The sequence below is a fragment of the Tiliqua scincoides genome, chromosome 2, assembly GCF_035046505.1.
Source record: "Tiliqua scincoides isolate rTilSci1 chromosome 2, rTilSci1.hap2, whole genome shotgun sequence".
NCBI classification, from domain to species: Eukaryota; Metazoa; Chordata; class Lepidosauria; order Squamata; family Scincidae; genus Tiliqua; species Tiliqua scincoides.
In genome coordinates, this window is record NC_089822.1 from 264322631 (window position 1) to 264335237 (window position 12607).

The 12607-nt window shown below is 48.2% G+C and overlaps 1 protein-coding gene and 1 pseudogene across 1 annotated transcript; both read left to right on the forward strand.

Annotated features, from left to right (window-relative positions):
• LOC136640512 (zinc finger protein 721-like) overlaps window positions 1–11409 on the forward strand; it is a 35434-nt pseudogene extending 24025 nt beyond the window's left edge.
• LOC136640507 (zinc finger protein 557-like) lies at window positions 1618–7147 on the forward strand. Its single transcript, XM_066615675.1, has 4 exons — window positions 1618–1696; window positions 2504–2630; window positions 3307–3360; window positions 6994–7147. Exons 1-4 carry the CDS (start codon window positions 1622–1624, stop codon window positions 7062–7064), a joined length of 327 nt encoding a protein of 108 aa, XP_066471772.1. The 5' UTR covers window positions 1618–1621; the 3' UTR covers window positions 7065–7147.
• Window positions 11410–12607: the final 1198 nt, after the last annotated feature.

The window sequence follows — 12607 nt, forward strand, 5'->3', positions numbered from 1 at the left end:
CCTTGGGGGGCTCTGAAGACTCCCTGCAAAGGCCTTTCAGCCCCTCCACTCAGGGACAGGATCTCAGGCTCTTCCTCCCCCCACAGGCTCCCCACTCCAGGCAGCTCCTGTCCCTGTTGCACCTGCCCTGGTCCTCCTGCGCCTGAGCCCACTTGGGGGGGGGGCTTTGAAGACTCCCTGCAAAGGCCTTTCAGCCCCTCCACCCAGGGACAGGATCTCAGGCTCTTCCTCTTCCCCACTGGCTTGGAAGAGGGGATGTCAGACTGGAGGAGATCCTTCTGGGAGCTGGAGGGTGGAGCGTTGGCTCCTCTGCAGTTTCTTCTCAGCTGACAGGCGCTCAAGGGGTTAATAGCAGCGACTCTAAGTTTCTAGATAGGATATTCCTGCTCCGCCTCTTTCCTTTGCCACCCCCCACCCACGTCAGCAGCAGTCTCTGGTAAGTCCATTGGGGGTGAAGCTGAGCCTTAGGGAGGTGGTGGTGGAAAGGAATTGACAGGTGAGCCCCCAGGTGGGCTAAGACAGCCAGGCTCTAAGCCCAGATAGTGAAGGGGGAGGCGAGGGGCCCAGAAGAGGAGCTGTGACAACCCCCCCTCCCCAGTTGCATGCAAAGCTTTGGATCTGCTTTTGCATGGCTTTGTTTCTGTGATGGGGGTTTCTGGCAGAGATGGTGCAAAAGCTGGAACAGAGAGACCAGGAAGGGGCTGTGCTGCATTGAAGCTCATGCAAAAAACAAGGGGATGTGGAAGGGACTGGAAGAAAGTATTTTAGGTTCCTGCTGTAAACAGAGGCGGGTGGGATAAAAATGGTAAGAAAGAGCTGGAGTCTGAGGCCGAAAAAGATTCTTCTAGTGTCCGGGGCTGATCCAGGGAGCTTATTAGGGGACTGATCCCGTCAGAAGAAGGAACTGAGCAGGGAACTCAAAGCCCCAGATCTCTGCCCTGCCCTTACATGGGCTGAATCATAACCTCTGCATTATTCAAAGTGTGTGTCTCAACAGAGGAGGGGGAGGAGAGGGGTCTCTGTCCACACACAGAGATGACGGGAGCTTCCACCCAGGACTGAAGTGTCTGTTCCAGAAATGGCCCTGCCATGACACCTCCATTACATACCACCCACTTCCACCCCCTGTACCTGCAAATCAGGGTCGTTCCCCCCCCCCCATGTTAGCTCTCAAGGCCCAAATTACAGGGCGCCGTCTGAAATTGATATAGCACATGAAATTGATATAGCACATGCTGCCTTAGGGACTGGGCTTTGTCAAAGAGTTTGAATGGGAGGACTGAATGCTGCAGAAATACAGGTGGTGGGCCTGAAACACTTTGGAGGAGCAAGTATTGCAAGCAGATGTCAAGGAGAGGTGACTAAGCAGAGTCACCTCTGAGAGGTGGAGCTGGAGGCAGAGAGCTGGAGAAGCAGGGACCAAGGGGCAGAAGGAAGAATATGAGCAAGAGGAATGAATCAAGGTGTGTGGGCTTCACCACACTGAGGGATTTCTTGTTCAGAACCAGAGCTATGGAACAAATAGGAAGATCGTGTCAAATTGCATAAGAAAGTGAAGTTTGAAAAGGGCATGAAGGCTAATATTCTTCCCATCACATTTGTCTCCCTCACTGGCAGTGGAATGGCTTCAGGGCCGCATTCTACATCGTCTCCTCTTTTCCGAGAAGCACAATCGGCAACTATTCAGCCTGCTCAGGTAAGGGGCAAATGATCAGGGCAACATGGAAAAAGCAGAATGGCTGCCTCCTTCCTTCTCAGACGCCTGGAAAGAAGCATTTGTGTCTGGGATCACCTATTTGGCCACTCAGATGAAGAGTGTGCGCAAACTGCAGAGAACTCCAAGGGCTGGAGTGCTGCTCAGTTGATCAGTAACACCTTTATTGCCTGTTATTAAACCATCCTTGCTTATTCCATTCTCTCCCTTTTTCACAGCGTCAGGGGGCTGTTTGATTGAAGTGACTGGAGTGAGGAGAGGCAGGTGTCAATGTCACACTTTGTCACTGACCTTAGAAATAGTTTTAAGTATCCTGTTACTCCTGCAACCTCCTGCTCTGCTTCTCATCCATAAATATCATTCATGGATTCTAGGATGTGTAGCTGATGCATGTATAAGTGAAGTATACAGAAAAGAAGGTTATCTTATGTTTTGTGTCCCATGTTGTATATGTGACTATGCCAACATTCGTGCACTCTGCCAACATTTTCTAAACCCTTTTTCACTGATAGGTAAGTTGTCCTTCCTCCCAGGCTGATGCTATTGGTGCAATCACAGTGAGTGATGTGGTGTTTTACTTCAGGACCCCAAACATCAGTCAGGAGTTGCATTTGTCCTGTCAGAAAAAGAAGAAAAAATCCAGGCAACTGGTTGGTCTGCTTTGCCAAATATACTGCAGGAAAATACCCAACTGATCCCAACTTAATTCCCTTTTCGGTCTGAGGGGAAGATGCTATGTCAAAAGTTTGGGATATCATTAATGAGGAGAGACTTGTCTTTTCCTTCCAGGGTCTGGTGTCCTTTGAGGAGGTGTCTGTGCGCTTCACGGAGGAGGAGTGGGCTCTGCTGGATCTGGGCCAAAAGGCCCTGTACAGGGAGGTCATGCTGGAGAATTACGGGATTGTGGCCTCTCTGGGTAATAACACCCTTTCTCCCTGCGGGTAGGAATCGAAGGCATGAGCTGCTCCACTTCTTGTTTCTCACAAGAAAGTGGAGTGTGGGGGACTGGAACTTGTGTCTTGAACATGCCTGCTGTGCCTTGCTGTTGCAGAGCAGACCTTGGCCTCACTGATGCTTTTTGGGAATGAAATGGCAGGATAGAAAGCATGCAAAGCAGGTGCTCAACCACTGAGCTATGGCTGCTCCAGACGGCTCTGGTGCTCCAATGAGAGTCCCGCATATAAAGGCCATAAAAAGACAGGTGAAGGCTGCACCCATTCTCTGCTTGTCTAAATTCCCAGTCTCTTTTCAGAGAGGGAATTACTTGAGGAGGAGGATGGGGAGGGGGATGGCTGGCCTTCTGTTGAAGAGGTGGATGAAAGAAAAGTGGCTGGTTTCAGCTCCACAACTGGATTCCCAACAAGTGATTCATTCCAGGTTTCATGAGCATTGAGCCTGCACTCCATAAGCCAGAGTGACAACTTTAGGGTCCATGCAGCTGTTTCTACTGCTTATTCACCTGTGAGAGTTCAAAGAACTTCTGTCCCACTCTGTGCCCTTTTGGGGGTAGATGGCAATCTAGAATCAGGTTGCTTGGGAAAGCCTCAATATTTTTTATTCATAAGTGACTCATCTCCTTGTTTTCTTCCCAGTGGAATTGCCCAAACCTGATTTCATTTCTCAGCTGGAAGAAGAGGAAATGGCAGGTAATGCACAGTAGTACTTAACACAGCAGTGGCTTTAAAGCATAATGTGCTGGCTGAGTTGGGACCCTTTGGCACAATAGAAACTCCCCTCCTTTCTGGGATATGTTGGCACTGTTTAGGATGAATCAGCAAAATACATCTCTGCCACAACCTCTTCAAAGGATGCCAGACCCTGAAGGAAGACGGTCACAAATCATATCTCTCCCCCCCCCCCCCCGCAGATGCAAAAGCCAAGCTACTGTCATGGCCTTGCAAGTGATGTGAACAGCATAGATGTACTATCCAGAGTCATCCCAACCAGTGCTAAGTTTCCCCAGAAATGAGGGGAGTTTCTATTGCGATGATGGGCACCCTCGAGGGGGGCACCCACAGGGCTTTTGTTCAAAATGCTGGAGCTGATGCTGGGTTGTAGGGAGGGGAGTAGGAGAGGTGGGGGAGGAGAGCAGTGATGTTTGGTTCTCTGCTGATTCCAATGAGTGCTTTTTGACTTGCACCACTAGTAAAGCCAGTGCAATTTTAGGGCGCCGTCAGGGTTGTGACTAGGATTTGAGTGGGGAATGGGATTTGACATATCACTTCGCCTCTCCATGACTCTGTCCCATTTTAGCTCCATGTTGGTGAGTTCTACTGATGGTTGGCCTCTGGCACCCCAGAATTTCACTGGTTGATTTGCCCAGCATAGTGGTATCTTTGTGAGGGAATGTTTATCTGAGCTGCTTAATCTGGAGTCATTGCAATGGAGGAGTGTATCACGCAGGTTGCTGGAATTACGTGCAGATACCAGTTGGGGAATAAGGAGGAGCACCACATTGATTTATAACAAGGTTGATGTGCACATCCACACACTCACCATACATAAACACACATGCTCCAAGTGTCTGATAGCTCACAAAAATCTCCCACTTGCTACTGATGGTCTGTTGGAGGAAATTAAAAATAGTTTCCTCTTTGGGGGGAAGCAGAGTAGCTTAAGCAGCAGTCCCCCCCTTTGGGTATCACCCCAGGGAACCTCCCACACCTGGCTGACTGCTAATCAATAAAAAAGACAAAGAGACAATGGCTTGTTAAAGTTGCAAAAAAGAAGTTATTTACTCACAGTTCCATTGAGCGTATATTTACAGCATCTGATTAGGATCAGAGGTTCAGCTAACACTTAGAGATAGCAAGGCCCTGGAGCTGCCTCGCCCTGCATGCCTTGTGCTCAAGATGGCCTGGGCATCAGAGCCCTGGTGTGCGCATCTTAACAGGTCAGTGGTCAGTGGACAAGAGGAAGTGCTCAGAGAAGGATAAAGGGTTAGGGCCACACCCCACAAGGATCACAGAGAGAACAGGTAGAAAGGTCAGAGTCACTGAGCCATAGCGTGACCTCTTCTGGACAGCATCCTGCCCCCTCTGGACAGCGGACAGAGTTGCATCAACTCCAACATGGCCAGTCAGAGCAATTTGGGTGTGAGCAGGTCCCTTGTCTATCATGCCTGAGTGCTCAAAGATATTGTAGAGGGAATTTCCACTTGATTCTGGACCCCATGGCTTCTATTGTTCTCCTCCCAGATCTTGTCTTCTGCAGTGCCTTGCCTTTGTCTCCGCTCATGTATAGTACATGAGCAAAACACAATCTGAATGTCATTAAAGCATGAATAACTGTGGGCATGCCTATCTCCACTGCAAAGAGTTTTCACCAAGCCAAGGATTTACAGAATCTTGCCATTACTTTGAAGTGAGGCCTCTTCTGTCCTCAGAAATATCAGCTGATGCTTTTGCTTCCACTCTGTCCTGCCATTTCTGCTATACATCTACGTATGGGACTTACAGGAGCTTGGCTATGGGGAGAATGCACTGGAGCGGATGGATGTGAAATGTCCAGCTGTGATGTAGTCAGAAATAGCTAGTCTCTTATTCCCTCCCAAAAACTACCCAAACCTGATCATGTCTCCTTGCTAGAAGAAGTGGAGGCGCCCTTTGTCTCCAAGGAAGGGGACAGATCCTGAACTTCAAGGAAGGGGACAGGTAGCTACTTGTGTTGTGGATCCTGTCCTCTGAGGGGTTGTGTTTAGTCTCTTCATATTTCTTGTGGCTTCATGCTGTCCATTCACGTGGAAACTTCATAACATTTCCTTCCTTAGGACCTTCTACTACTCATCAGAGGTGGGATGGGATGGACCCCTCTCCCAGACTAAGCTCCCTTCCTGCCCTACCCCCTTTGCCAGCCTAACATACACCCAGTCCTCCCCACAAATGCAGCACTTGGTTCTCTCCCCACCTCTGTTCTAGCAACACCTCCCAAAAAATGCTTTTCTTCCACTGGCTGCAATCCTATCCACACTTACCTGGGAGTAAGCCACATTGACTATGCTGGGACTATGCATTGACTATGCATAGGCTTGGGCTCTAAGACATTCCTCTTTGCTGGCCTCTTCCCTTTTTCATGGTTCAGTGAGTACAGGGCTGCATCCAGACATCACTCTCTTGACTTCCGCAGAGTAATTCAGGCCCAAATTCTAACCCACTTTCCAGCATTGGCATAGCTGTGCCAATGGGACATATGCTGCATCCTGCAGTGGGGGGGGGGCACTCACAGAAGCCTCCTCAAAGTAAGGGAATGTTTGTTTCTTTAGCTAGAAGCTGCATTACCCTTATGTCAGTGCTGGAAAGTGGGTTAGGATTGTGCCCTAGGATTGTTCTTCCCTCAGAGGCCAGGGAAGCGAGGGACAGTTACCAAGAAATGCATATCAGTGGCCAGGAATAGGAAGCAACTTGGCTGAGATGGGCAGGCTTGTGGGAGAGTAGCAAGCCAACCTCAAAATGAGGTTGCCAAGAGACAGCAGAAAGCTGGTGCCTTTGCTCTCTTGTTCTCTCTGTTTTTTCCTAGGTCTTGTCAGGTTGGTGACAGGGCTTCACTGACATAAGGGCAGTAGAATAACGGATTAAACAAGAGGGGCGATAAAAATGGAGCCTGTGGAAATCTCTGACATTTCCAGTGAGGCTGAGCTCAGTGCTCCCAAGGTCTTGTTTATACAGGAACAAAACCACTCATGGAAAAGCCCCACTATACAAAATGTTTTAGCATTGATAAGAGATAAAAACTGCAGTGAGGCCAGAGGGATGCCCTCTTGTGCCTTCTCCACAGATACGTTCTCCACAATAGCTAACAGCCCAAGCTTATGCATGTCTAAGAAGTAAGTCCCACTGTGTTCAATGAGACTTACTCCCAGGAAAGTATGAATAGGATTGCAGCCTCACTTGCCTCCAACCCAGGATCAGGTTGCCACAGGCCAAGCAGCCAGTGTGAATTCTCCACAGCAGCTGAGAGTTGGGGCTCAATCCTATCCAATTTTTCCAGTGCCAGTGCAGCCGTGCCAATGGGACATGCACTGCATCCTCTGGTGGGGAGGCAGTCACACTTCTCAAGGTATGGGCACATTTGTTCCCTTACCTTGGGGCTGCATTGCAGCTGCACCGGTGCTGGAAAGTAGGATAGGACTGGGCCCTCAGTCACTAAGCAGAACTGCGATCCGATGCATGCTTCCCTGGGGTTAGTGTCATTGAATCAACTGGGGTTTACTTCTGAGTGCATTTAGAGGCTTCATTTCTCTATTGCACTGCTAATGAAGATTTTCTCTTTGTTCCAGAAAGCAGGGGACAAGACAATGAGGATCAGAGGGAGTCATGTGGTGTGTCATCAGAAACAACCATCATTGATGTAGAGGAAGTGCCATTTGGCTACCAAGATGGATCAGGGAAGCAGGATCAGGGAAACCCAGCACTTGAATGGAGGGCTAAATCTGTTAACCTCCACGAAATCTCACTCCAACAAATTACATTCCATAAAAATATCCATAGAAGTGAGAAAGGTGAGCATCAGGATGCATCAGAGGAGGAGGAAGGAAACCAGACAGAGAATTGGAGAGATAACCCTGATGCTCCACAGGGTGCAGATTTTGAAGTTATCCCAGCTAAAGGAGAAGAAGAGATTGGAATGAAAAATGAACAATACTATCAATATGCAAACACATTTAGCACTAAATCAAAACTTGGAACACAGCAAAGAACCTGCATAGGGGAGAAACTGTATAAATGCTTGGAGTGTGGAAAGAGCTTCAGTAGGAGCAACAGCCTGATTGTGCATCAAAGAATTCACACAGGGGAGAAGCCATTTAAATGTTTGGAGTGCGGGAAGAGCTTCAGTAGGAGCAATAGCCTGACAGTGCATCAAAGAACCCACACAGGGGAGAAACTATATAAATATGTGGAATGTGGAAATAACTTCAGTGAAAGCACAAATTTGACTTTCCATCAAACAAAGAACACAGAGGAAAACCTGTACAAATGCTTGGAGTGTGGAAAATGCTTCATTCGGAACTGGGACCTGATGGTTCATCAAAGAACCCACACAGGAGAGAAACCATTTAAATGCTTGGAGTGTGGAAAAAGCTTCAGTCAGAACTCAAGCCTTACTTTTCATCAAAGAACCCATACAGGGGAGAAACCCTATAAATGCCTGGAGTGTGGAAAGAGCTTCAGTCGGAACTTACGCCTGACGGTGCATCAAAGAAATCACACAGGGGAGAAACCATTTAAATGCTTGCAGTGTGGAAAAAGCTTCATTGAGAGCTCAAGCCTGACTTTTCATCAAAGAATCCACACAGAGGAGAAACCATACAAATGTTTGGAGTGTGGGAAGGGTTTCATTCGGAGCTGGGACTTGACTTCACATCAAAGAACCCACACAGGTGAGAAACCATACAAATGCATGGAGTGTGGAAAGAGCTTTGTTCGCAGCTGGGACCGGATTGTGCATCAAAGAACCCACACAAGGGACAAACCATTTAAATGCTTGGAGTGTGGAAAGAGCTTCATCACGAGTTCGAACCTGACTATGCATCAAATAACCCATATGGAAGAGAAACCATTTAAATGCTTAGAGTGTGGAAGAAGTTTTAGTAACGGCTCAAGCTTGGCTTTTCATCAAACAACCCACACTGGGGAGAAACCATACAAATGCTTGCAATGTGGAAAGGCTTTCCTTCGAAGCTGGGACCTAATTTCACATCAAAGAACCCATACGGGGGAGAAACCATTTAAATGCTTGGAGTGTGGAAAGAGCTTCATCACGAGTTCAAAACTGACCGTGCATCAAAGAATCCACACAGGGAAGAAACCATACACATGTTTGGAGTGTGGGAAGAGCTTCATTCGGAGGTGTCACCTGACTGTGCATCAAAGAATCCATACAAGTGAGAAACCCTATAAATGCTTGGAATGTGGGAAGAGCTTCAGTGTCAGCATAAACCTGACTGTGCATAAAAGAACCCACACAGGGGAGAAACCATATCAATGCTTGGAATGTGGAAAGTGTTTTAGCAGGAGCGACAGCCTGACTATGCATCGAAGAACCCACACAAACGAGAAACCATATAAGTGCTTGGACTGTGGGAAGAGCTTCATTCAGAGCTCTGACCTGACTTCACATGAAAGAACCCACACAGGGGAAAAACCATATAAATGTTTGGAATGTGGGAAGAGCTTCATTCGGAGCTCTGACCTGACTTCACATGAAAGAACCCATACAGGGGAGAAACCGTATACATGCTTGGAGTGTGGAATGAGCTTCAGCTACAACTCAGGCCTGACCCGGCATCAAAGAACCCACACGGGAGAGAAACCTTGTAAATGCTTGGAGTGTGGGAAGAGCTTCTTTCGGAGCTCTGACCTGACTTCACATCAAAGAATACACACGGGGGAGAAACCATATACATGTTTGGAGTGTGGAAAGAGCTTCATTCGGAGATATGAGCTGACTTCACATCAAAAAACCCACACAGGGGAGAAACCATATCAATGCTTGGAATGTGGAAAGACCTTCATTCGGAGCTTCAACCTGATTTCACATCAACGAATCCATACAGGGGAGAAACCATATAACTGCTTGGAATGTGGAAAGAGCTTCAGCCACAGCTCAGGCCTGTCCCGTCATCAAAGAACCCACACAGGGGATAACCTAAATAAATGATTAGAGTGTGGAAAAAGCTTCAGTTGCAGCTCAGATAAAACGCCTGAAAGTCGGCCTGCATGACAGTTGGGTCCTCTCAGTTTGGTAATTGGGGTCTCTCATGTCTTGGAAATATTTTGAAGATTTGCATATTTTTTCTTCTGTCATTTGCAGTTAATGAGATCCTATGTGAAAACAAAGAGCTTATTTCTGTCCATCCTCTGCTTAATGGGATCACTTCCTGCGTAACCACCAATCCTCAGTGGGTACCATAAATTCTATCTGGCCCGGTTTATGAAACAAGTATCCATTACGGATGGATCGGCCCCCCCTCCCAACCTTTTCTCTTGTTAGGCCCAATATGCCCCTCTTTTTTCTTCTTTATTTTTATTTCCTGACTTTGTTATGCCCTCTATTATAATAAAGGACAATATGGACTCTGATACCAAGGAACATTACTACCAGCTTGAGACATCAGCACTGATGAATGCAAGTGTGTGAGATGAACTGTTTGCCAAGATATGACTTCTCTGACATACAGGCCATATTTCTCAAGGACTTTGGTCAAGCCTCAAACTTTTGGTGTATGTGATCTCTTCCTTTCCCAAAGTGACATATCCTGGGAGGAAAAGCTGAATGCAACTTGGCAATCCTTTTTATGCATCTCTTGTCTGTATTCAATGTATGCATACCCATAGTTAATGCAACATCAGTAACCTTTGTATTTTTTCTTTTTTTAAATTAATAACATTATACAATAATGAAATCAGAGATCTCGATATTATATATGCAAAACTATATAAAATAAGAAAAAATGGAAAAAAACAAAGAACATATAATCAGTAAAAATAGGCATAGACATGAAGAAACCCTTCATAAAAGAGTCAGTAGCAAAGCTCTATAGACAAGTATTTTAAAATATAAACAAGTAAAATATTTCTTTACTCAGCGCGTGGTCGGTCTGTGGAACTCCTTGCCACAGGATGTGGTGCTGGCGTCTAGCCTAGACGCCTTTAAAAGGGGATTGGACGAGTTTCTGGAGGAAAAATCCATTATGGGGTACAAGCCATGATGTGTATGCACAACCTCCTGATTTTACAAATGGGTTATGTCAGAATGCCAGATGCAAGGGAGGGCACCAGGATGAGTTCTCTTGTTATCTGGTGTGCTCCCTGGGGCATTTGGTGGGCCGCTGTGAGATACAGGAAGCTGGACTAGATGGGCCTATGGCCTGATCCAGTGGGGCTGTTCTTATGTTCTTATTTTGAAAAGGTTTCCAAATATCCAAAAATTTATCCATGTGAAATATTATTCTATATGCAACTAATTCAAATATAGAGAGAGTTAAAAGATAATCCATTTAAAAATAGTAGGTGGGCACTTATCTTTCCATTTAAAAAAAATAGTTAGTTGGCAACCTTCAGTCTCGAAAGATTATGGTATCGCGCTCTGAATGGTGGTTCTGGAACAGCGTCTAGAGTGGCTGAAAAGGCTGATTCGGGAGTGACAATCCCTTCCACACCGGGAGTGACAGTCCCTTCCACACTGGGAGCAAGTGCAGTCTGTCCCTGGTCTGTCTCCCTGGCTATGGGCCTTCCTTCTTTGCCTCAGACTGTTGGCCAAGTGTCTCTTCAAACTGGGAAAGGCCATGCTGCACAGCCTGTCTCCAAGCGGGCCGCTCAGAGGCCAGGGTTTTCCCCACCTATTAAAAAAAATATAACAGCACAATCCTAAATACATTTACAGGTCGTGCCTTGTTATCCGCTGGGGTTCTGTTCCAGAACCTCTTGTGGATAAAAAAATGGAAAAATAGATTTAAGCACCCACTTCCAGGTTTCTTGCCCCTCCATTGCTCCTAATAAGGTTGTGTCTCGAAATTCACAGGGTTTTGACCCTACTGATACCATAAAATGTGTTAAATAAAAGGAATTTTTTAAAAAATTAAAAAGTATGTCCCTTTACAATTGTGGTTTAAAAACAGTTTTTCTTACTGTTGTAGAGAGGCAGTCGGCAATTAGAAATGCATTTTCATTGTCTATCTGAAAGCTTCCAACAATATGTATGTAATTCAATAAAATATGGTTGTCCACAAACAATAATGGTAGTTCCAATATCCGATTAATTAGTTGTAAGTTAACTTCAGGCTTAACAGTGGCTCTACCATTTAGACCAGACCAGAACTCCTGCTTCAACGGTACAGTTAACCACGAAAGGGTTAACCCTCCTGCAAGGGGGGCAGGAAAAGGGGCGCTGGGGCCCTGCGAGGGTCACCCTCCTGCGGGGGGGGCAGAAAGGGGGTGCTGGGGCCCTGCGAGGGTCACCCTCCTGCAAGGGGAAAGAAAGGGGATGCTGGAGCCATGCAAGGGATAACCCCTCCAGCGGGGGGGCAGAAAGGGGGTGCTGGGGCCCTGCGAGGATCATCTTCCTGCAGGGGGAAGGAAAGGGGGTGCTGGGGCCATGCAAGGGATAACCCCTCCAGCGGGGGGGGCAGAAAGGGGGTACTGGGGCCCTGCCAGGGTCAACCCCTCCAGCAGGGGGGCAGAAAGGGGGTGCTGGGGCCCTGCCAGGATCAACCCTCCTGCAGGGGGACACAAAGGGGGTGTTGGAGCCATGCGAGAGTCGCCCTCCTGCAGGGGGCAAAGGGGGCGGGAGGCAGCGAGGAGGGCTCTCTGTCTGGTCCCCCTGCCAGGACTCTCGCTGGGTTCCAGCCCCGCAACGCGGCTGGGGCGCTGGCGGTGCGCAGCCAGCCGTGGGGACACCGGACTCGAATTCGCAGGTCCCATCAAGGCAGATTCTGGCAGAGCAACGAGGTGGATACTCAAACAGAGCCACTTCCTCCCCGCCTCTGGGTGCTCCTCCCAGTCCCGCCTTAACTCCGCCTCGGGCGGGGCTGGCAGGGCAGGGCGGGGCGTCGCTCCCCCCCCCTCCGATTCGCCCATTGGCTGCCTCCTCCGAACATGCAAATCAGCTCCCGGCCAACCAGGGAGAGGCAGCTCCGCGCGCGCACAGAACACTCGTCCCACGACTACTCAGCCCAGCCTGGTCGCATCACACCCGAACCCTCAGCACTGCCATTGGAGGGACAGCCAATGGCAGAGGGCAACAGCGGGCAGGGGTGGGGCCTCTCTGGGCATCCTCCAATCACCATCGCCTTTGGTCTCGGCGCCCGCGGGAAGGTCCGACGAGTGACAGGTACAGTGGCCCGAACCAACCAATAGGGAAGAGGCGGGTGCGGGCCTTTGTAGACTCTCTCTAAGT

What these genes read in the sequence shown, in the direction of transcription:
- LOC136640507 (XM_066615675.1), top strand. Translation starts at nt 1,622, where the DNA reads ATGGCTTCAGGGCCGCATTCTACATCGTCTCCTCTTTTCCGAGAAGCA. An exon ending in CAACTATTCAGCCTGCTCAG is followed by an intron (nt 1,697 to 2,503) that starts GTAAGGGGCAAA and finishes TTTTCCTTCCAG; the next exon opens with GGTCTGGTGTCCTTTGAGGA. An exon ending in CGGGATTGTGGCCTCTCTGG is followed by an intron (nt 2,631 to 3,306) that starts GTAATAACACCC and finishes TTTTCTTCCCAG; the next exon opens with TGGAATTGCCCAAACCTGAT.